The sequence below is a fragment of the Manacus candei genome, unplaced genomic scaffold (genome assembly GCF_025592945.1).
Source record: "Manacus candei isolate 608988 ecotype Guabito, Panama unplaced genomic scaffold, ASM2559294v1 h1tg000013l, whole genome shotgun sequence".
Lineage (NCBI taxonomy): Eukaryota > Metazoa > Chordata > Aves > Passeriformes > Pipridae > Manacus > Manacus candei.
Genome location: NW_026138061.1, coordinates 1,092,362 through 1,114,720, shown reverse-complemented (window position 1 = coordinate 1,114,720; position 22,359 = coordinate 1,092,362). Strand labels below are relative to the sequence as shown.

Here is a 22,359-nt window from a genome sequence, read left to right as displayed (position 1 = left end):
CTTATTCTGTTGCTGTTTCCAGTAAATTGTTCTTATCTTTATCCATAATCTTTACCTTTTGTGACTGCAATTCTCTTCTCCATCTGGCTGCAGGGGAGGGGGAAGGGAAACGGGGGAGTGAGCTAGCAGCACGTGGTTTGGAATGTTTTGGTAGGAACATAAAATTGGGGAATACCATTCCTAACCCACAACACACATCTTGTTAGGAAATGTGGAAATTAGCTACCTGAAGGAGAGATGCTTCTCTTCCCTTTACAGTGAATGGCTGTGTGACATGCCAAAAGTTTTTTTAACTTCAGGATGTAGTGTTACTGGGGAACACCCCACAGGCTGTACCATGAACTATGACACTAGACAGGATGTTCATAATGGGCCCCATTCTTCCCTTGCCATAATTATTTTTTCATTTTTAAGAGCACCTGATCTGTTTTATTGTCATGACTCAGTGGTACCTTGTGACACAGACACGCAAAAGTCCACCTCAAATCTTCTATCATAACTCATCTTGATGCAGTGCTATATGAGTTATGGGCTGTCTTGATAGTAGAGAATACTGCTCATGTCTGGCAGAAAAGAGTTTGTCTGAGGGCTAGCTAAAAAACCAAAGACCTATTTGCCAAATGTTAATGGAGTAAATACTCTTGTGATCCATGCTGCAGAGCATGGTACACATCTGATACTTACATGTATCAGGAAGAGGAGTGTCTGCCAAAAAGCAGGGAAAGCACATGCCACCATCACTTTCTTTCCCTTCATCCCTTGTGGTAATTTGTTGAGCTTTGCTAATACTAAAAGTACATTTCATTACGCTTTGTGATAATTGGTCTGTTGGTAATTTGAAGGTTGATTAGTTTTTTTGTTACCTTTAATTACAAACAGCCACTCTTTAAGTGTTGCTTTAGTGCCAATCTGCTGCTTTAGTCAAGAATAATTTAGAAATTTCCCTTGTAGTTGAAAGAAACTGCTGATGGACAGGCGATCTGGCTGATGGATGGATCCAATACATGTTCTCTCATGGTAGATGATACCAGCAATGAAAGGACCATGCACTGCTTGCAATGGCAGGGCTTGTTATGTCAGTTAATTGCCATTTGTTGTTAATCAGTTACATAAACCAGCAAATATAGTCTCCATTGACCTGTAAGAGGGGTAATCATTATTTGGCACAGAGTACTGCTCCCTTTAGTCCCTGGGCTCTTGACAGAAGATACAGTCTTGTTTCTGATCCTCTCCTGATTCAATCTGAATAGTGATGGAGTGGAAGCTGTAGTGCTCAAATAGGGCTTGGGTAATATCTCTCAAAATCTTCTGGCTGTCCGTTGTGTCTGCTATAGATAGCAAGCAGAAAATAATCAAAATACATACATTTTTATAATACTTTAAAGAAAAGTAAATGTTTACTGACAGAAACTTGTACCAAGAAGTTTGTTTGAGAAGTGTTTCTTGTCCTTTTTATCCTTCTTTCAGGAACCTCCATGTCAGCAAAAGATTGTTCATTCAAATGTGGTTGGAATATGCAATTTTTGGCAAGAGCTAAGCTAAGAGTAATCACCATAGAAATTCAGTTTGGCAGAAGATTGGAGGAAAGCAGAAATACTTAATAAAGATTAGTTCATCCAGTCAAAGAGTAGCAGCAGTGCCAAGTGATTTGGGTGGCTGATAGACCCTCTGTTTTTGGGAAGTAGGGACACCATGGAGAACTTCACCACTGAACCTGTCCTTGGCCAAACACAGGTGGATTTTTTTTCTTAAATAGACCTTAATATATACAAAGCAAACATATGGATGAGAAAATTGATCTGGGTAGTGCACAATTTGTCAACTGGGATAAGAATTACAGTTTAAAAAATATTTTATAATCTTAACTATTCCCATGGAGTTTTCTCTACATTCCAAACTATGTTTAAAGATTGTTTTATGACTAGAGATGCATCTGCAATGCAGATTTGCCCTGTAAGTTTTTGTTATAGGGATCAACAGTTTTCAAGTTTGACAAATCCACTCCAGAATCTATTTGTGAAAAAAATACAGTCTGAAAATACCTTGTGGTTTACTTCCTTGCTTCACAGCCTCTGTAATTTTCAAATTTTGGACTAAGTAGAGGTCCCTGTTGTTTTGGCAAGTTTTCCGAGAGGAGGATTTGAGAGCTTTTCTTGTTATTGTTGTTGGTTTTGTTTTTCCAACAAAATCATGCCAAGTTTTTTAACAAGCAACTGATATACAGTCAGTTTCATCCAAATCAGGAAAGACTGACCTTTACTAGGCAGCAGCTGAATACTTACTCCCTGCTTACAGAAATTTACTGACCTGCGGCAACGTGAGCAGACAGAGCAGTTTGATTCATTGTCAGAGACCAAAGATGAAGGTTGTGAATAGACTCCACTTTCTCAACTGCTAAAATTCTTGCTTTCACTTCATCATAAGCAAATCCTTTTGATGTTCCTGAAAAGGAGAAATTGATGGGAAAAGAATATTTTAAGGAATAGAAATGATGATTGATAGAGGAAAATGCATCATGAACCTTTATTCACTTAAGATGTATAATTTTTATAAAAATATTTAATGCTTTGAAAGCCCATCTATTTCAGAGTTCACTGTGCTATTTAATCCTATCCCTTGTTATACACTTGTCCGTGGAAGGTGTAGACTCATGCATGTTTTAGGAGATACCCTGAGGGTTTAGTTTACATAGGATGAGCTATTTAACCAGAACATGTCCTAGTTTTGCACCAACATATTTTGTGAGTGCAGATTCTATGGCATCACTTGAACACCTCTGGGTATTTTGTCCTCAATACATTCACACAATAGAGAAGCATCTATTTAGCAGGGAAGGAAAGGTGAATGTAAAGATTAAAATGTTTTGACTCAGGAATCTTAAGTGAGATTAGATCCCAGGTCTAGTTATTGAGTAGCCAGTGGTTGTTTTCCTAGACAAGCCTTCTTACAATACATGATGGTGGTGACCATCATTCAGAGTGAGTACAATTGTGACAGGATGAGTTGCAACATGAAATTCAGAGTTTAATTTAAGTCCAAATTTGAATAAGAAGTTTAACAACACATAATCCCTGGAGTGAGGCCTGGGAATTTGCAAATGCATGTGAGCAGCTATGAGCTAGGATGCTCATCATGATCTGCTTGGATCAGTAAACTGAAAAATATTTTTAATTCCACCAGTTATGAAGTAAAATAATGATGAACACAGTATTGGTTAATTTTGTCTTTCATACCTTAACTGATACTTATTTATAATTGTCAATGACCTCAGTGTTGTATGCTTTGTCCTATCCATTTATTACAAGAATGATATGCTATATGGAGTACTGACTTAATGAGCTGACATGCTCATGCTCTTTTACAGAAAACCACAGACAGTCAGTGCCTACTTGACACAGTCAGTCACAGGGGCTGTGGAGCTGATGGTCTGGGACAAGGCTGGATGCATAAGAGCCACCTCCAGCGCCAGCTCCAACATCCAATTTGTCTTCAGAAAATTCTGGGCAGAATGCTATTTAGGAGAGAGGAGCCTGGTTTCAGAGCCCTCTCCAGGAGGACAGTGTAAAAGGTCTTGCTGCAAGCAGGATCAGAGCACTGTGATTTTGGCATGTCAGCACTGCTTATGGAAGCTGGGAGTCGCTGCTGAGAAAGAGACTCATAGGTGTCAGGGGTTGCCAGACCTTCCTGGTAATTTGATTTTTTTTCAGTAATGAAGACATCTTCTGATTTTTTGACAGCCAGAATACAGCCAGTTGCTGCACTCTTGTCTAGGTACACTTCTACATGGATGTATCTCTATCTCACAATCACTGAAAGCAAAACAACGCTAGAATGAAGCTTTACTGTAAAACAATATTGGAAACATTATTTCTTGAAACAAAAGTAGATGCAAAGTGAAAGAGAGAAGTAAATAGCCATGCAGACAGTCATACTGAGTATCCATTAAAAACCTGCACCATTAGAGCTACTTTTCCCTTTAATCCTTCTGTTTTCATGGCTGAGAAAGAGGTTGCATTATATTATTCAGTGTGAGGAAGGCAAAAACATGCCTCTGTGAATGCTCAAGTCATTTGGCCTTACAAATCAAATGTTCAAGCCCATAGCTGACAGGATTAAATATTGCTAAGCTTAGTTCTTCTTGCTGCTGATGTACCGAGAATTGTCTATTCCAGTGCACTTGAACATGACTGGGAAGGTCCAATAGCTTGCTTTTCTAGACTGGTGTAACTAAAAATCTTTCAAACTTCTGCCTCTTGCACTCAATCCATTTAACAGAAACAGTTCAAGGCACAGTCTTTTTCTTTTCTTTTTTTTTTCCACAAAGACTTTTATTTCACACAAGTAAAGGAAATACACAATGAATGAGGTGAGTAGGCATCTCATATGCCAAAATGGTGATAAAAAGCAATGCTACACATTCGACAGACAAAAGCAACTCAGAGCTCATTAGCAAAACACCAATACACTGATTTTTACAGTTTTGACTAAAATTAAAAGTAGTTTAAAGTATGATCAGAATCTTAAGAATATTGGAAACTGATGTAGAAGTGTGTTATTATAATTTTTCAGCACATATAAGCATTATGGAGAAAGAGATAGAAGAAAACAAACCCAAAATATAAGTTTATTGATTCTGGAATCAGGTCCTACCTTCCATTAGCACAATCAAAATATCCCTTAAAATGGTGATGGTAGTTGCCAAAACAAAGATGGAAAACACAAATGTGCAGATTGGGTCAGCTATTTTGTATTCTGGCTAGAAAAATATGAACACATCACTTTGTTAATTTCATTTTTGTTTGTTATTGGAATTTTTAATTAGTTAATATCAAAAAATAATATATTCAATTCATCTAGTACAAAATGAGTGCTGGCCTCCTTTGTCAGGGAGCCTCAGCCTCAGTACAGAAAATGAAGGTGCTACAAACGACAAAGTGGAGAGACACTGAAGTATCCGCTTGGAACACTAAGAAGCAAGTGTTACACTCTCAACAGTCATTTCAGTTCCCAAGTATAGTTCTCTTTGACTAAATTACAATGTGTATCATTAAGACAGAGGAAATATTTACAGAGTACCCGGTGTCACAATGCTGTGAAAGTAACACTTATCCTTAATTGCAAGGAAGGCAAGTGAACTAATAAAACTAACCTTAAAGAAGATGATAAGTGCGCTAATTAGCACACTAATGCTCTGGAATAGGTCTCCAACGGCATGCACAAAGGCTGCCCGCAGGCTGACATTGCTCAGAGCTGGCTTTTCTCGAGGGGCTGACACGTGTTCCCTGGTTTGTGCCCCGTGGCTGTGCCCGTGGCCGGTCTGGTGCAGAATCAGGCTTAGTCTGCAAGAGATGTAAAGCTGCAAATACCAGCGGATATACTGCATCTCTGAAAGCAGTGATGTCACACGCATCATCACCCCTCTCACTTCTGAATGCTGAACGGTAAAATCTGACACATTAGGTAGAAATACATACAAACAAGAAAGTCTGTGAACAGGGTAATTAATGAGACCTCATTTTCTACAGAGTTCTTGAATATTCTGACATCGAATAAAAAGCGAGATGGAGATTAATCTTTTCCTGGAATTTTGCCTTCTCAGTGTGGTAGCTAACAGAAAGTAGGAGAGCAACTGCAACTTTCAATGAGAAGCACGATCTCTCTTCTCTGCTCCTTTCCATATCCTCATGAACATCATAAGTACTTAATATTTTTGAGGCCAATGTCTCTATATAGTTTTTTATTGAATTACAGCAGCAGGCTCAAGTTTCAAATATTATATGGAGAGGAAAACAAAATAACTTACAGGATGTTGGCGAGCACGGCAAAAGCAGAGGTAACGAGCATCACTGTAGTATCAATATCGTAATCAGGGTGTAGCAGCCTCATGCTAGCCAAATATATCAACACGCCAGTCACCATCCAGACAATTATCATAGACATCAAAGCTCCCAGAATTTCTAGGAATTAAAACAATCTGATTTTAACAGTCAGAACAGAAATGCAAGAAATTTTAAGAGGTTGATGGTAATGGTTCCAGACTTGTTGAGCTTTATAGCCAGGAGACTGGCTTCTTGTATGTTGGCAGAGAATGCATACAAAGAATGGGCTAAACCCCTTTCTGGTCATAGTAAATCCAGTGACTTCCCAGGGCAACCTTATGCATGTGATAGCCTTACCCTGTTCTACCTGCCCCTACTTTTGGCTCCTTTTCAGTGTTTGGTTTGTGTGTCATTCAAAGAAATTGGAGAGATGAAAAAGATCATTTGGGCAGTTCTGGTAGGAGCAAAAAGAACTATAATGAGAAGGAAGGATAAAAGAGCAAATCTTGTGTAGTTTCCTGGCCCTGATAGTGTGGTGTGAAAACTCCAAAGACCAGCCCTCCTTCCCCAACAAGATTATCTTGATCACAGGAGCAGAAGTCAGAGGGAAGGAGAAAGCCACAGTTCACTCAAACCCACTGGCAGACATAATCCCTGTCCATTACCTTCCCCTCTTTCTGCACACTTCTTATCACTTCACAGTTGAGAAAAGCAGTAACAGCCCCCAAAGAGGTCCTGCCAGCAAAACTTATCCTGGAACTCGTCCTGCCAATGCCACAAAATCATTTTTGTGCCACCAGCTGTGATGAGAACAAAAGAAGTTATTTTTTCCCTGGGGCAGCAAAATTTAATTTTGTCTCTATTGGCTCTGAGTTGGGCTCAAATAAATCCAGTCCCCAAGGCCACCTTTTATTGCACTGCCATAGAAGAGGTCCAGGGAAGTGCACATGAATGTGCAGCATGCTTCTAATAGGACGTGGGACTAGTAATTGCCATGTGACTTGAATGGGTAAGTGAGCACAACTGAGAGAGTACCAGGGAAAATGAAAGCTCATAGTAAAGTGAAAGGAAGTAGATAGCCAGAAAGCATTTGCACAGAATTCCACTAACAATCCCTGAAAACAGCTTATGATTTTGAATATATTTTTATGAGGGTCACCCCTTTTGCAGCAGTCCAGGCTCCAAATACTTATCAAATAACCATTTTATTCTAAAACTGGCAAATAACAAATGAAAATGCACTGACAGGGGAATCTAGTGTTGCTTAAAAATAGAGAGAAGCTCAAATAAAGCATACAATTTTTTTTCTGCAGGTTACAGGTTGAAAGTGCAAATTTGGCTCAACTGAAGGTGTTGATGGCTGTGCTGTCATGGGCATGAAAGCAGCCAACAGCTTTTATGAACACCTGTGTTCATATCTGTGTGGATGTGTGCATATCCTCCACAACAGAATATGTTAGAATTCATCTTTACCTACATAGGTGAAAATACATATTAATTTTCAATGTGTTATCTTAGCAAAAGTTTAGCTAAGTTTACAGACCAGTTTAGCAGCACTCAGTTCTCAGGTAAATTTCTTTAGAACTACTATCACTAACAGAGTACAGCAAACAATAGTGTAGGATTGTGTGGGAATCTGTGAATCATAGCAGAGGGAAACTGAGGTGCAAGAGAGTTTTTGTACCTGGAAGTAGGTTTGGCTCACACTATCAGTCTTACTCAATTTTGTGCTTCAATCTATGTTGCTGAAAGTAGCTGCACTGGTTCTGGCTTGGAGGGCAGGAGGCATTCACATGGCCTCTGCTAAACCTGAACCGTGTCATACAGTCTTTTCATGGCAATATCTATCAGTCTGAGAGAAGCAGTGAACAAACAGCTTCCAGTATCGTGGAGGGCTGCACATGTAAGACCTTGGTAGTCAGTGAAGAGTGACTTTGTCACCTGACTGCCCTTGGCTACTCTATTAAGGTACCCATCTGCATATTACACTGGAAATATAGCTGAGAAAATAAGCAAGAAACAGGATAGCAATCATGGAATGCAATTAAGTAGCCTCTAACATTTGATATAGGGCTCTCTTTGCATACAAAAAGGCAAGAAAGGATTGATTTTGAACTTCTGCATTGCAATGAAAAAGAAATAATATAATTCAGACTGAGGATGAAGTTACATGAGGTGGCTGAACCTGCCTACATCAGCAAGAGAGAAGTCTCTCACTTTTTTTCCCCCAGGCTAAGAGAGCATAAACACAAAAAGTAATGAATGATTTACTGATGGTAAGTAGTAGTTCTCTAAGGCTGCAAAATTCAGCTGTGTGTTGTCTCTATAATACCAGCAGTGCTTGAGTAATACTGAACCTCCCTCTCACCCAGTTTGTTTCCAGCAGAGTTGATAGAATATACTTAGGGAGCTACATAAAGACAGGATGAGCATGGCATATGTCTTCCCTGGTACTTTCTGTGGCTACAAACAACCTTGGCCTACAGACATCCTGAGCCAGAAGCTGCTTCTGGGCCTTCATACTGAACATCCTTGATGTTCAGTATTTATCATCTGAGTCCTTGGTTCGGGTGCACAGGTGTCTAAAGTCATTTGAGACACATTGGCATCTCCATGTATGGCTTAACACAAGGTGTATAATTTATTCATAGACTTCTGGAGTGGCAGCTGGATTTCAAAAAGCACAAATCATCCACATACAAGCAACTAAACTGAGTCCCAAGACATCCAGCAGGAGACTCACTTCCAGACTGAGACAATTAAATTGAAATGTCTGCCTGCAGGTGTGAGCTAAGCTACCTTTATGAACAATGGATGTCAAATTAATGGTGATTGCTCCATTGGCTGACTGGGAACACATACTAGTTTCTTAACTATGAGTGTCTGATCACATTTGAGATGCCCTGGTCTTGTGCTTGGTATCCTGTGCAGTCTCCTGCGGGACTTGTGCGACAGCTGCCATTCCCATGCATAAGACAGACATTCTAGGGACGTAGCACTAGACTTCTATGTTTATGCAGTTGAATGGAGTCTACATTTCTGTTGACTGTATCAGACCCTGTATTTATATGTGCTCGTGTATATGTAGCATTGGTATTTAGGTGTCTAAATCTTGAACAGACTCATACTCCGAGAAACTTTTTCTCATGGTTAATGTTTTGCTGGTGTCTTGTCTTTGTAAAAACACTTGTGTTTGATTATCGGGCTTTTGATATTAGGTGTCATTGGTAAAAGTATTGATTTTGGTTAAGGGTAGAGTATGTTAAAAATCTGCCTGTGTTTGCATCTGATAAAAACAAGCAATGATAAAGAGAATTGCAGAGAGAGGATCTAGAAAAGGGTAAATGCTAAAGGATCTCACTTTTCTACAAATGTAATGTTGACTTTTTAAAATAATTTAATAATTTTCTTTATAAATAGAGGAAACCTTCATTTTTATGGGTATCACTGCTTTGATAGAAACTTGTGTTTCTATCATTACAGATTGAGGGCTTAGTCCTCCTCACACTCAATTCAATGAGGGAAATTGCTGTTACCTCAGCCAAAGCTAGCACCAGCCCAAAACTATAGTAAATAGTAATCTGAAAGACACACTTGTAGATAAGAGATGCTCTTTACTTCTTTGAAGCTCACTGTCTTGCTGTTTGTCTTGAGTCCTGGGGGCTTTGAGAGCATTAGTGTGCTGTCTCTAAATACCTGCAGAACTGTGTTGGACATCAGCACGTTTTCCAGCCCCTGGTTATGATAATCTACCTTTCCCTTTCCACATGTCCATACTGTGAGATGTTTGCTACCTGCTCGGTGCCACCCAAAAGTTAGTTGTTTGGTAGGAGGTTTGGAGGCAAGCCACAGTGAGAAGAGGCTGATCAAGAAACTCGTCAGGTCCACCAGGATGTGTGCCGCATCCGTGACCACCGCCAGGCTCCCGGCGATCTGCCCACCTGTGTGAAACACACATCCGCATCATCGCTCTGGTCAGAAGTTTGAGTCAACCAGATCAGACTCAAGACCTGCTTTGCTGGGAATAAGATGGAACACTCAATTTTCAGTCATCATACACAAGACTCAAACCACTTCAAAGATCGTTTCGTTTTCTACCTCATTCATGTAATAAAAGGTATGAATTAATAGAAACACATAAGCCAAATTTCTTTGTGAGAAAGAGAGACCTAAGAACATTAAGAGTTGTGATACATTAGTTCTGTGGTTATTTTACTGTTGGACTGTTTTACTGTGACTATTTTAGTATATTTTAGATTTCTTCATGAAAAGCTGTATTAGGAATCATTTTTCCAGTATTGTCCCACTATCTTTTCACAGAACACTGATATTTTTATGTATGTACAAACATTCAGAGATGTAGCTTATGGGATTCATTTCCTATTTGTTATAGGAAAATATGCATGTTCTTCCTGAGGTTTGGGTGGCTGGATGCCTGACTGTTTATTTGTCACAGGCAACACTAAAACAGGAATACATGGAAAGGTCCCAGTAGAAGGCCTGTGATAAACAACTAACCATTTTAGTGAGGGCATGGAGAAAAATGTTCTGTTTTCAGGACTAATCTATCATTTTGCATCTGTAATGCATGATTTAATTTTCCTGCTAAAGCTCAAAAAATGTGGCTGAATATAATTTTATTTTGCCAGGGTTGGGTTTTATGTGAATTCTAAAGAAAAAACCCCAAACACAAAATTCAAACCATTTTAGGTTATTGTAATCCACATTTCTTTTACCCACTAAGCCAAATATCATTGTTTTGCCAAATTCTTCTAACCATGTCTCAGAGCGAAGGGCAAACCCAGATGAACTAAAAGTTTGTTCTAAACTATCCCCACTGCTGGTGGCTGTAGGAGAAGACAAGGATCACAGGCAGGACTCATTACATGTCCTGCCAACTCATTACAGCAGGAGAATCTTTTCATCAGAGTGCAAATGTAGAAAAATGGAAATGTGAAATAATAGAGCCAAAATATCTAGTTTCTGCATTTGGCAATACATTTCCATTCTTCAGTCATTTAATTAATTTCAGCTCACCCATTTCTCCTAACCACAATCCATAAGAGAATCAATGAGTCCTGACAAACTTGGTAAAATGACTCATTCAAACCTTTGGCAGGATACCACTGTCAAAGGGACATGTAGGCACATCTCTTGTTTCCTTATAGATGCAAGGTCTTCATGCCAGCAGGATGGACTGTTAAATTTCCTCCTGTATGCAGATTTTAGATTAGAATACCAAACATCATATGTTTTGTCACCACAGGAGAATGTATTTTGCGCATATAAGGCATATATTATTTTTCTCCGTTGCCTCCCATTTACAACTGCCTGAAAGTTACTTCCCAGAAGGGAGTAAGCATGGCTGCAGAATCTGGGGGCACCTCATTCCTTGCAGTAAATTCAGCAGAACAGATATTTCCCAGGACATGCACAGGTATAAATACACATATACTTTTTGGTCATGACACAGGTCTTAGACTTTCACTCTCAAGTGGGAGGCAGTTTTGCATAGCAAAAGGAAGAAGGCTTGTCTCACAGTGCACAGATGTTAACAACCAAGGCAGCAGCTATCTTTCAGTAAACAAATATGTAAAACACAAGCTGCATGCAAAACCCCATCGCATTTTAGACATTGAATTTCCATATTCTGTGGGACAAAAGCTTGCTTCTCAAAAGCTTGCTTCTAGCCTTCTGCCTTTGAAAAATGTTTGCAAATTTTTACTTTATGTATTGTTGGTGTAACTAATGCCTTGGGTGAATTTCTGAGATCTCAGTCTGCTTATCTTAGCAACTTGGTCAAGTCTTTATATTCTGTTCTGACATGAGGATGCAAGCAGGGTTTGTCTTTCTTTCTAGTGCCCAAATGGAAATGAAGTACTTTGAAATCCACGTTTGGTCCGTAGCCACTAAAAATCTTTGGAAACTACTTTCATATCAGGGCTTTACATTAGGTGCTATTGGTTTGACTGATATCTCCAAATCTATGGAGATTGTGATGGGTCTGCTTTAGAAGAATGGAAGATGATTGTCTTTCAAGGACAGTTAGTGTATCAGGCTCAGCTCTTCTGGGACAGCAGTAATGGCAAGCAGAGATGGCTTGAGCAAAAATATCATGGAAATACCTAGGCATTCAAAGAAGCACAACGTTTCAACCTCTCTGAGAGGGATGTAGTTTTGTTTCTTCTGTTTAACATAATAATGCCCGCAGAAGCTGTTTACCCTTAGAGTAGAAGGAAGGGGAACATATCCTTTACTTTCAAGAGTAAAGCCTGTGTAATAGTTATAGGCTTTTACTGCCCTGTATCAATACTCCCAACAAGGGGCCTTTATGGCTTATTATTCCCTACAATGGATGTTTATAGCTTTGTATACCACAAGCAGTAGAAATTGTCAGTCACTCAGTGGTCAATCATCAGGCAGAGGCAGTCTTGCTTAATGATTAAAAAAATTAAATGTATGGTTCATAATTACAAAAATCTCCATAGAGTGCTGTCTGTAACTGCAGTTAATAACTGGTTTGTCAAAGTTTAATGGTCTGAAGCAAAATGGTCTTCAAGCCTGTTACTTAAGCTGTCACTGCAAAAAAGCTGTATGATTCATTAAGCAAAATGAAACATTTAGTTAACATATCATCTGTCCTTCCAATTATCCTCTAGCATTGCTGCATTCACCAAACTTAAGCCTACTGATTATATGGTTTTGTTAATAATGCATTACTTCTGGCACTGGAAATTACTGCATGGGGATTAGCAATATGCATGGGTTTTCACGGGGGAAATGCACGTGACCTACAAACAACAGGGCTTCATGCAGATGGAGAGCATGGGAGGGAATAGTTTGAGAAGTCCCTGCTGGGTTTGGCAGCCAGGGGAGAAGGCAGAAATGCAACAACTCTTTCAGTGCCTCCACTTCTCACCTGTGGGGAAGACAAAGCTTTTCTCTTTCATTTTCATGGGGCTCCAGAGGTCCCTGAGCTAGGAAAGTATGGGTTTCAGAGGCCTTCCTGGCTGATTTTTGTTACATTTCCTGGAGCACATATGGCAAAAGTCTGTGGGATTCCTCATGCCTTTCCCTACCTCACCTCACTGTGGAGAAGGGCAAGTTAAAGAGCCAAGAACTATTAGGTGGACATAAATATCACAGAATCCATGGAGAGAGCAGACCAGTGGGACAAAAAGAAAGCTAATGCTGTATGAGCAAGCCAAATACTTATACTGGATATTGTAGGATGGGTCCAGAAGTGAAAGCTAATTAGGTGGGGGAATAATCTTCCATTGATCCAGAGACACACCAGCAGGCCAATTTAAAAGATAAACGTGCTCGATATAAATACATTGACTTAACTGTAGAAAAACAGATGGCAAATCTGGCCCTGGATTTCCCTGGATTTTGTGAAGATTCTTGCATTTATTATCAGATTATACTGCTAGCAACCTTCATCAATGCTGAGTCTTGTTGGCCGAGATAAATATGTAAAATCCTTTAATCTTTAAAAAAAAAAAAAATCCAGTTTATTAGAAACCTTTTGTGACATGATGCTTAGACATGCTAGTCACTTCTAGTCAAGTTTAAAGACCTGGGAGAACAGTTCAGGCTATTAACTGATCTTTGTATTCCTACCCAGATGCAATCCTTGAATGAATATATAAAGATACTTTGATAATTTCACTTAACACCCCCACACACACCCCTCCCCCATGATTCTTTTAATGACTGGTGACAAAGGAGGTTTATATAATCCCAGGTGGGTTCACCTCTGTGCACTGTGGGTCCCTGCAGGCACAGTGTACAGAGAAGGCATGAATGTGGCTGTGCTGGGCACCAGACTGAGCTCTCTTTGAACACACATACTCCCCTGTTATCTCAGCAATCATGAAGAAGATGCAAATTACTGATGCTACACAGAGCTTCCTCCTGGCTTGATGCTGCTCCCTCTTTCTGTTCTCATAGGCCTGTGAGTAGCCGTGACAGTGATATGCTGGATTAGCTTCAGCAACTTCTGCTTCCTGCTGCTGCCTGTCTTCATTTAAATTCTTCTGAAGCCAGCTCATCCTTCAGGATAGAAAGAAACAGAGGTTAAAAAAGAAAAACCCTGGTTATTTGGGCTTCTAGCCCTGCAGACCCAGAAACTATGTAATTAATTTCAAAGGATAAAAGCAGAGTTGGGAACAGCAGCACAGGCCACAGAAGAGGCTTGCTTGCACAAGCAGGTCTCTGTGGGAGGGAGCTGCACATGAAATGACTGCTCTGGTTGTGTTTCCCAGCTCTTTGGGCTCTCCTACATCATTTAGCAGTTTATGAAATGCAGGGTGGCTTTCTTAGGCTGTGTATTTCTTGCACACCATATGATTTTCAAAAAGTCGTACCTCATGCGAATAGTTACCAAATTCAGCATATCATGGAGACAATTCTACTGAAAAATTCAGGATTTTATTCCCAATAGCTTTGTCAGGTAGACCAGTAAAAAAATAAAAACTTTTTCTCAAATATAAATGGCTAAAGATATTTCTCTCCTTTCTTTACATGCAGAACTATTTTATCTCAAATTTCCAGATATGTACAAAAACTACCAATATTCCTGCAGAACCTGAGCATAGAAAATTCAAAGGTATTTAAAAAATCAAAGCAATAATTTTTTCATAGTATGCTGACCCCTTTGTGCCACCGCTTTCATGGAATAGTGAGAAGTTCAGTAGAAGTGGCTCTTCAAGCATTTCTTCATCACAAGGTGATTTCCCAGCCAAATCTACTCTGCCAAAAAGCTTCAGTGTTGTCCCTGTCAGGGTTCCTGCACAGCAAATACATAGTGGGGATAGAGAGGTCCTAGGCCATTGCATTACAACTGTGGGAGCTCCTGGATTGCCATGACATCTGGGGCTTTCACTAAAGTAACCCAGAGACTGTCCCAGGGGAGCCACCAGGGTGGTTTGGTGAGCAAGGACGTTCCCTTCTCTTTACCTTTCAACTGAGAAAAACCCAAAGGCTCACTCTGTCCTAGAAAGCTCGACTGAAAACCATTACATCTCTTCAGATAAAACATTTGTTGCCAGAGCTACTCCTGATGTGATAATCGTGTATTGGGACTGTGGCATCAGAAGGTGAATTCTGCTGAGATGCACATACATAACATCCATATAACCATGAGCTGCAGCTATTTGAGGTCTGGATGTGCAGGGCCTACCCAGGAACACAGCAAACTCCACTGCTTTATTTCAAGTCTGAAATTAGCCTGGAGGCAGGATGTGGGACTGGGCTTAGCTACCCCAGTAATAACAGCCTCTTTTCCCCATTCTGACTTCAGACTTTCCTTTGGGACACAGAAGAATTGTTTCTTCAGCTAAGTGAAGGAAACCTGTGGTCCAGGAAGTAAGATGGATCCAAGTGACTATCTGTAGTGTTTCTTATCATTGAAGTGTCAAGATGCCTAAAATCTTGCTGGAAAGAAATCAGCTGGTGGCTGCCAACCTGCAGTAGTCAATGTCAAGAAAAAAACAGTACTGAAATCACAAGCTTTTTCCAGCTGCTTTTTATGGGCAGCCTGAGAGGGCTGCAGCTGCTCAGCGGGTCTGAAGTCCTGCCAGATGCCCCACACCAATGGGCGGGAGGCAAAGGCACCTGCAGAGCTATGGATGCCTTGGCCTTTTGTGTTCACCAGCACCACAGAGGTGCTGGCAAAAGGAGAAAAGCTGACCCACCTTGGCAGCCAAGCCCTGCAACTGTAGATAATCAGTGTGGATTTGGTTTTGTAAATATTATTGAGATGTTCCAAGGATGCAACATTCCCCTGAGTCAGCCCATTTCCCAGCCTGGTTAGCATGTGGTCTCTGTTTGCTCAGTGAAGGCGACTGATTCCCCTTGTATGTGAGGAGCTTGTGTGAAAGAGCAACTGGTCAGATTTAATGCCTGGTGCTTGGAGACAGTGAGTTTTCTTAGTCCTTTTGTCAGCATTTTTCTTTATTTTCCTCACAACAATGAATAAATGGGAGCTGGGCTGTCTGGGGAACGGGCTACCTGTCTGGCAGCTGGGGTCCCCACTAGCCAGTCCTTCTCCAGTCCTTTAGTTTTACATTCATCAGGGTCCTCATGTGTCACTTTTGTACAGTATTTTCCTGATGAATTAGACACAGAAGGTACCACAAATTAATTCCTTCCAGATGGCTGAATAAAATGCTGCAGTTCTCTCACTCTCCCCTGGAGATCAGGGCAGGCAAGATTTTCTTTATCGTGATCTCTCTCTGGAGTTAACTTCCAATGCTTTTCTATAGTTTGCATGTAAAATTAATTTCCCCTTACCTCAATTTTCATCAGCTGGCATTAAATGTTAAAATCATCTTAATTACATGAGTCACGATCAGCTCAACAGCCTGTCAGGGCAGGGATGGCAAAATTGCAGCTGCATATTTCTGAGCCACCAAATCCTTTCCTTGCTGTTAACAAAATAGGTTGCTCTGTGATCCCCCTCCCTTTTTTTTTTTTTAATCTTCAGGTCTCTTTATCAGCTAACAAACCTTGGGGCATCACAGAGGGGCAGGAAAGCACTATCCACAGATATTGTTGGACAGATGCAAAAGCAAACAGAGAAAACATAAACCCACAAATGTCACTTTTTTCTGTCTAAAGGGCACCTAAATAAAAGTGCCCCAGTTGCCAGAGGTGGTGAGCATTCACTGAACTCACAGAACAGCATCTGGCCTGATGAATTGCAAAAACTCCTGCCAGCTCCTGTGCATTATTTTTCTCTTCCAAAAGCAGCCTGCCACTAATTAAAAGAATCTAAGAGGTAATTTTATAAAAGTGTGAATCAAAAGCTTAAGGTGCAAAGATCAGCTCTGTTAAACCAGAAACCCCTTCAGAGTGTGTTAGAGCGAGATGTAGCCTTTGAGTATCAGATCTCTGCACCTGCACATTACAGAGTCACAGATTAAAAAAATAATCTTTTCTCCATTTCAAATTCTCTTTTCTTTGTAAAAAAGATAGTCAGGGGAATGTCACAGAAAGGCTCCTACTGAGTCATGCCCAGAAGGGGGAAAGTAAAAAATATTAATACATAGTGCAGATTCCACACAAATCATTAGCAACAGCTTTTTATTACAACTTCCTTTTGTTTGTTTTCACTTGATCTGCTGGGTACCTTGATCTGCAGGCTGATGGGAATAATTGCCATCCTCCTAGACCATTATGAGTTCCCCAGTCAAAAGAGCAAAATTTGGAATCACTGTACTTCCCACAGGAGATCATCTCCTTCACAAGGGAAAATAGTAATTTTCTGGTGCCTGAAAGGATAATGAAACTGCCTTCAGAGCAAAATTTATCAAAACCACAGTCACCTCCCTTATTCTGGCACAATTCTGATTTTGATTTTCAATATTTCCAAGGCATTTAAGACCCTGTTAATAGCCCGGCTGTCCAGTTTCTCATTTTCCTTATTGTGGGTACAAAATAAATGCAAATATTTATATATTTGCCTACATTTAGATGTCTAGTAATTGGGAATTTGCGCCTTGGTTATTTTATTTAATCACATTTTGAGGGCCTGGCCCCATATATATAAATGTATTGTCAGTAAATTTCCTTCTGCAAAACAGTAAAGCAGTAGTTGCCCGGAGATAAACCAAAGGTGTATGTAGCCAAGTATCCAAACTCTGTCATGACCATGAAGGAAATACATAAGGACAAAGAACCAAAAATGAACATGTCCAGAGAGGGACTGCTTCCCAGCTACACAAATCTGGAGGCTGGGAGGTGGCTGAACCAGAGCTCCTGTCTAACAGCCCTTTACAGATCTTTATTCCACAAACCCAGCTGACTTGAAAGTGTTGAGTTCCACAATTTAATTATGATTTGTGTAAAAATAATACATCCTTTGTTACTCTGAAGCTGTCTGCCTGCTATTTTAATTAGTTCTTGTACTGTTAGAAATAATGAATGACTATTCCCTGTTTACCTTCATCACATCATTCATGATTTTATGTATCATTGTTATACCTCTGAACTATCAATTTTCTGAGCTGATGCCCTAACCATTTAATTTCTGTTTCATACCACTTACTATCTTCGTTCTAATTTTCTTTCTGAGATGAAGTGGCCATAATTGAAGTGGGCATAATAGAGATGGCATGTGGCCAGTACTGGGCAGACACAGTCTTAGACATTAGTCCTTTCTACAGGGTCCTAATGTTACCAACAGGAGGGCAAAGGCGATGGGATTGTTTTTGCTGAGTCTGCTAAAATACTATGTGCTACTGGGACAAGCTGGCAAGCCAGTACAAAGGAGATATAACCACAGGGCCCTCAGCTAAAACACTTCAGAAGTCATGAAAAACACCTACAGTTTTCCTAAGCATTGACTTCTGTAAAGCATAATGAGTGGTGGAAAGCCTTTATTTGATGAGGACTCTTTGATCTCGTAAGAGTTTTCACATTGCCTGCAGGAAGGCAAAAAAAGAAGAAAATATTCCCTACGTGCTTGCTATACAAATCACTCTTTACCCGAAGAAATCATCTCCCAGGCTTGCTTCAAACTTTTGCCTATTGGTATGAGCCTGGCAGATAGGAATCAACCATGAGCCTAAGACTGATAGGCAGCAATATCTACGGGTCACCTTAATGCCCTGTCTTAAAACTTTTGCATGAAGACAAGCCCTAAGGTTTTAACACATCTTTTTTTGCTTTCAGAATTGTTCCCCACTCATTTTTTCTCTTGTCTCAGAGACAGAATAAAACTCAAAACCTTGAGACTAAAAGCCTTGAGTTTCACTGTGTGATGGTATTCAAATTCCCACTATAATGACATATAAAGGACATAATCAGAAATTCAGAAAATCATGCTGAATCAAGCCAAAATCTAGTTCACAGTATAACTGGCACAATCAGAGGTAAATTCACAGATTTATGAAGTGGGATATTGAATATTCACTGATTTTATATTACACTGATCTATTGCCAGCAAGAAATAAAATCATCTGGCCTGTCTTCATTCCTGGAAACTTCAGGAATTTGGTTGAGCTATTATCTAGACTGTGATAAGTGGTTATCTAGATCACTAGATAGGTGATAATAAATAAAAAAATAGCATAATAAATGGCTAATAATTGGAAAAACTTATCTCTCTTACCACTATAACTGATTGTGAAAAGACCATGGAAAACCATCTTAGACACCTAGTTCAGACCTAATTTAAAGAGAGATGATACAAATATCTCTTTGAATGACTTACAGACAACACTTGTTGCATGAAGCGGGAGGTTCTGAGCGCTCAGCTTCAGACCCTTTTATCATTATGGTTCATACCCTTCCTCGAGGCTGGTGGGAAGTGGTCTCCTCTCCTGAAACCCATCCTGTGTAATGTCTTTGTCTGTTACCTGTAGGAGGAGGTGTAGTGCACCTGGTCACGTTGGTAGATGATGCCAACCTGAGGGTGCAGCTGATAGATTAGAGGACAAGGCTGCCATAAGCAGGTTGGAGGAAGGGGTCAACAGGAGCCTTCTGAAATTTTACAGGGGTGGATGAATCAAAAGTAATGCACATGGGACAGACAGACTCGTGAGACCACATCTACAATGTTGTTTCCAGTTTTGGTGTCCCTAATGTGAAAGATCAATAAAGTGGTGCAGGTTCAGTAGAGGGTAACTAGGATGGTTAAAGGTTGGAGCACTTCTGCAGGGACTGGACTTGTCCAGTCTAGAGAAAAGGTGGCTCCACAAGCACCTGGCTGCAGCCTGCCAATATTTTTGAGGAAGCTATTGAGAAGATGGAGCTTTATTGCTGTGCATGGAGGAAGAATGAGGTCATTGGTCATAAAGTGAAACAAGTTCAGACTGAATATGAGGAAAAAAAGAAAAAAGACTGTGAGGTTAATTCAGTATGGGAGCAGATTGCCCAGAGAGGTTGTGCAGCCTCCATCCTGAGAGATTTTTTTCAAGACTTGACCAGAGACAGCCCTGAGCAACCTTGTTCAATGGCTTGGCTGACCCTGCTTTGAGCAGGAGGTTGGACCAGAGACCTCCTTGAGGTCCTTTCCAGTGTGAATTATTCTTCAAGCTTACAACTGATCTGTTTTTCAGAGGGCTCAGTTAAAGCCCGTCCCCTTGTAAGCCTTTCAAGTTAAGCATGGGAAACCTCAATGCACCCAAATCTGCTAGTGACTACAGAAGGCCTGGCATGTGCAAAATACCCTCCTCCAGCCCTGAGTACAAGGAAAGGGGTTTGCTTTCAGGCTTCCTACTCACATGGTCAAGATAAAACCAGTTTGTTCCATGTGTATCGTAATGATGGCACGTGTCAAAAAGAAAGAAGCTGGAGGATGGCAAAGAAATATGCAACCTGTATGCAAAATAAAGTCTGTAGAAAGCATTAGAGCTGTTCATTAAGCCTACACATGGGAAATGGAAAAATGTGTTAATTTATACCAAAGGCTAAATGAGCTTATTGCTACTGATCAGCTTAAGACACCTGAAGCTGTGCAGGCAGCTGGTCTGTGTAAGCCCAAGCCCAGTGGGCTGCATGCCCTGATGGGTTGGCTCTGGCCCGTGGGCTGGCACCCTGGGTCACTGGGCTGGCACCTCAGGTAGCTGGGCTGGCAACCTGCACTTCTGGGTTGTAATGGGGAGCAGGACTAACCCTGGGCTGCCAGCTCTTCCCAAAAGGAGGGAGACTGGCTCTCAGTCCCTGTTTCTGGTTATTTCTGGGAATGGACAGACTAATTAGATTGTACAGTTAATCAGATTTCATCTGACAGAAAAAGCCAAATGGAGGTGCAGCACAAAAGCCACATGGCTGGATGACAAGTCCTCCTCATTTTGGAGAGCTCCATCACTCAGCCACCTCAGGACTGCTACTGGGGAACCCTCCTGGGACCAGCCCTCCAGCTCAGGGGCTGTTGGAGGTAGCTGCAGCCATCAGCCCAACAATTGCAATTGCTGCAGTAATTCACCCCAACTAACTTCAACCCTAAATTAAGAAATAATTATCAGAAACAAATCAACTCCTCCAGAAGGTGAGTCAGCTCAGAGGGGAGGATCAGCTGCCAGGTATTCTTTCCCCCAGTGTGCATCCTACCCCTCTTCTTACCAGGAATATTCCCTGTTACCAGTGATCCAGGGAAACCAAGGGCTTCCTCAGAAGGCAGCCTAACAGTTGCCCCTGTCTCAGGATTTGTCCAGAATTGTCCTTGGTGTCCAGAGGTGGTGAGAGACCAAAGGACCTCAAGCACTGAAGCTCTAATCACAAAACTGCAAACTTTCAAAAAAACTCCGAGAGTCTTCAGTAACTAAAATGAACTGCAGAATCATATGGGATCTTTCTGAAATATAAATATTACCACAAAAGTCATTTTGGACAGTGCCATGTATATTTATGGAGCCACATAGTAATATTTAAATAATAACCCAGACATTCAAATGACTAAAATACGATGGCAGTGACCCCAGTATAAGAACATGGAGAGACAGATTTCCATTGGAACTGACAGTGTTTACGCCAAGTTTCTGTCCCACGCTTTTTAAGAGAGCCAGGCAATAAATAACCTGAAAACCAATGAGATAATGGAAATGTCAAGAGGTGCTAAGCTGTAACTGAGCAGCTATTTTCTTTTAAAAACACTTTCTGGTCTGAGTCAAAAGGAAGAATGAAAATAAGTTAAACTGCAAAACTATTTTCTGATGGACATTTATACTAATTTTTTAACCCAAGCTACAGGATATCTTACATTTTCAGAGGATCTTTCTTCACTCAAACAAGCATTTACTCACAAGATCTCTGGCACATGAGAGGTACTTCAGCTCTAAGTCCAATAGACCATCCAAGGGAATAAAGCATCGCCTTTCTTTCAAACCAAATGGATAATTTAGACATTCAAGCATGAAGGAGCTTTGAATCAAACACGGTGTCAATAGCATGATTATAATTCAACCTAAAATTGCAGCATAATCCATGAGGTTTTGCATCCTACAATAAATCTACTAAGCTTATAAAATACATAGCAGGAGACACTTGCTTCAACAGTAGATTGGTTCAATCCATCACATATGCAGACACATCAGACTGCTGTCTAGTAAATGCTTCAAACATTTAATAAGAAAGTTTGGGAAGGAAAAAAATCAAACAAAACATTTTGAAAGTAGTAAAAGATACTCCCTTTATACACTGTAAAACTTTCTAGGCTTTAACTCCTGCAGTCCCTCAGCAGATTGGTGATCTCTTATTGCTCAGAGACAGAAATGGCAGTGAAGGAAACAAAGAGTTGTGTTACCTGTCTAGGGCCAAGGAGTACTTCTTGGTGTCCCTCTCGCTCACAAGACAAGCTCTTTCAAGGCCCTTTTTGGTAGCCATAAGGAAAGTCGATGGGGTTTTGCTTGTTTTTGTTTTCCCCCTTAAACTCTGTTGTCTCTGTTGGAAGAAGATATGGGCAGAAATGTCCTCTTGACTTATGCAGAAGTCTCTGCCAAATAGTTTTAAATGAAAATGTTTTAATAATCTTCTCAATAATCCCACTGCGAGAGAAAGCTGCTTTCCTAGTCCCGGTGGCGTCACTACCATA

The 22,359-nt window shown here is 40.5% G+C and overlaps 1 protein-coding gene across 1 annotated transcript; it reads right to left on the bottom strand.

Moving 5' to 3' along the window:
- Window positions 1-1,182: 1,182 nt before the first annotated feature.
- On the bottom strand, window positions 1,183-22,151 carry SLC30A8 (solute carrier family 30 member 8). The gene is made up of 8 exons (XM_051778501.1): window positions 22,072-22,151; window positions 13,666-13,874; window positions 9,614-9,760; window positions 5,804-5,957; window positions 5,150-5,339; window positions 4,651-4,756; window positions 2,308-2,442; window positions 1,183-1,328 (listed from the first exon to the last, which is right to left on the bottom strand). The coding sequence occupies exons 1-8, from the start codon at window positions 22,149-22,151 to the stop codon at window positions 1,183-1,185; spliced, it is 1,167 nt and encodes a 388-aa protein (XP_051634461.1).
- Window positions 22,152-22,359: the final 208 nt, after the last annotated feature.

Coding starts and splice junctions, on each gene's coding strand:
- SLC30A8 (XM_051778501.1), bottom strand. CDS start 22,151: ATGGCTACCAAAAAGGGCCTTGAAAGAGCTTGTCTTGTGAGCGAGAGG. Junction 9,761..13,665: donor GATAACAGGGGAGTATGTGT/GTTCAAAGAGAG, acceptor TGTTTCACACAG/GTGGGCAGATCGCCGGGAGC. Junction 2,443..4,650: donor TTTGATTGTGCTAATGGAAG/GTAGGACCTGAT, acceptor TCTCCTTTTCAG/GAACATCAAAAGGATTTGCT.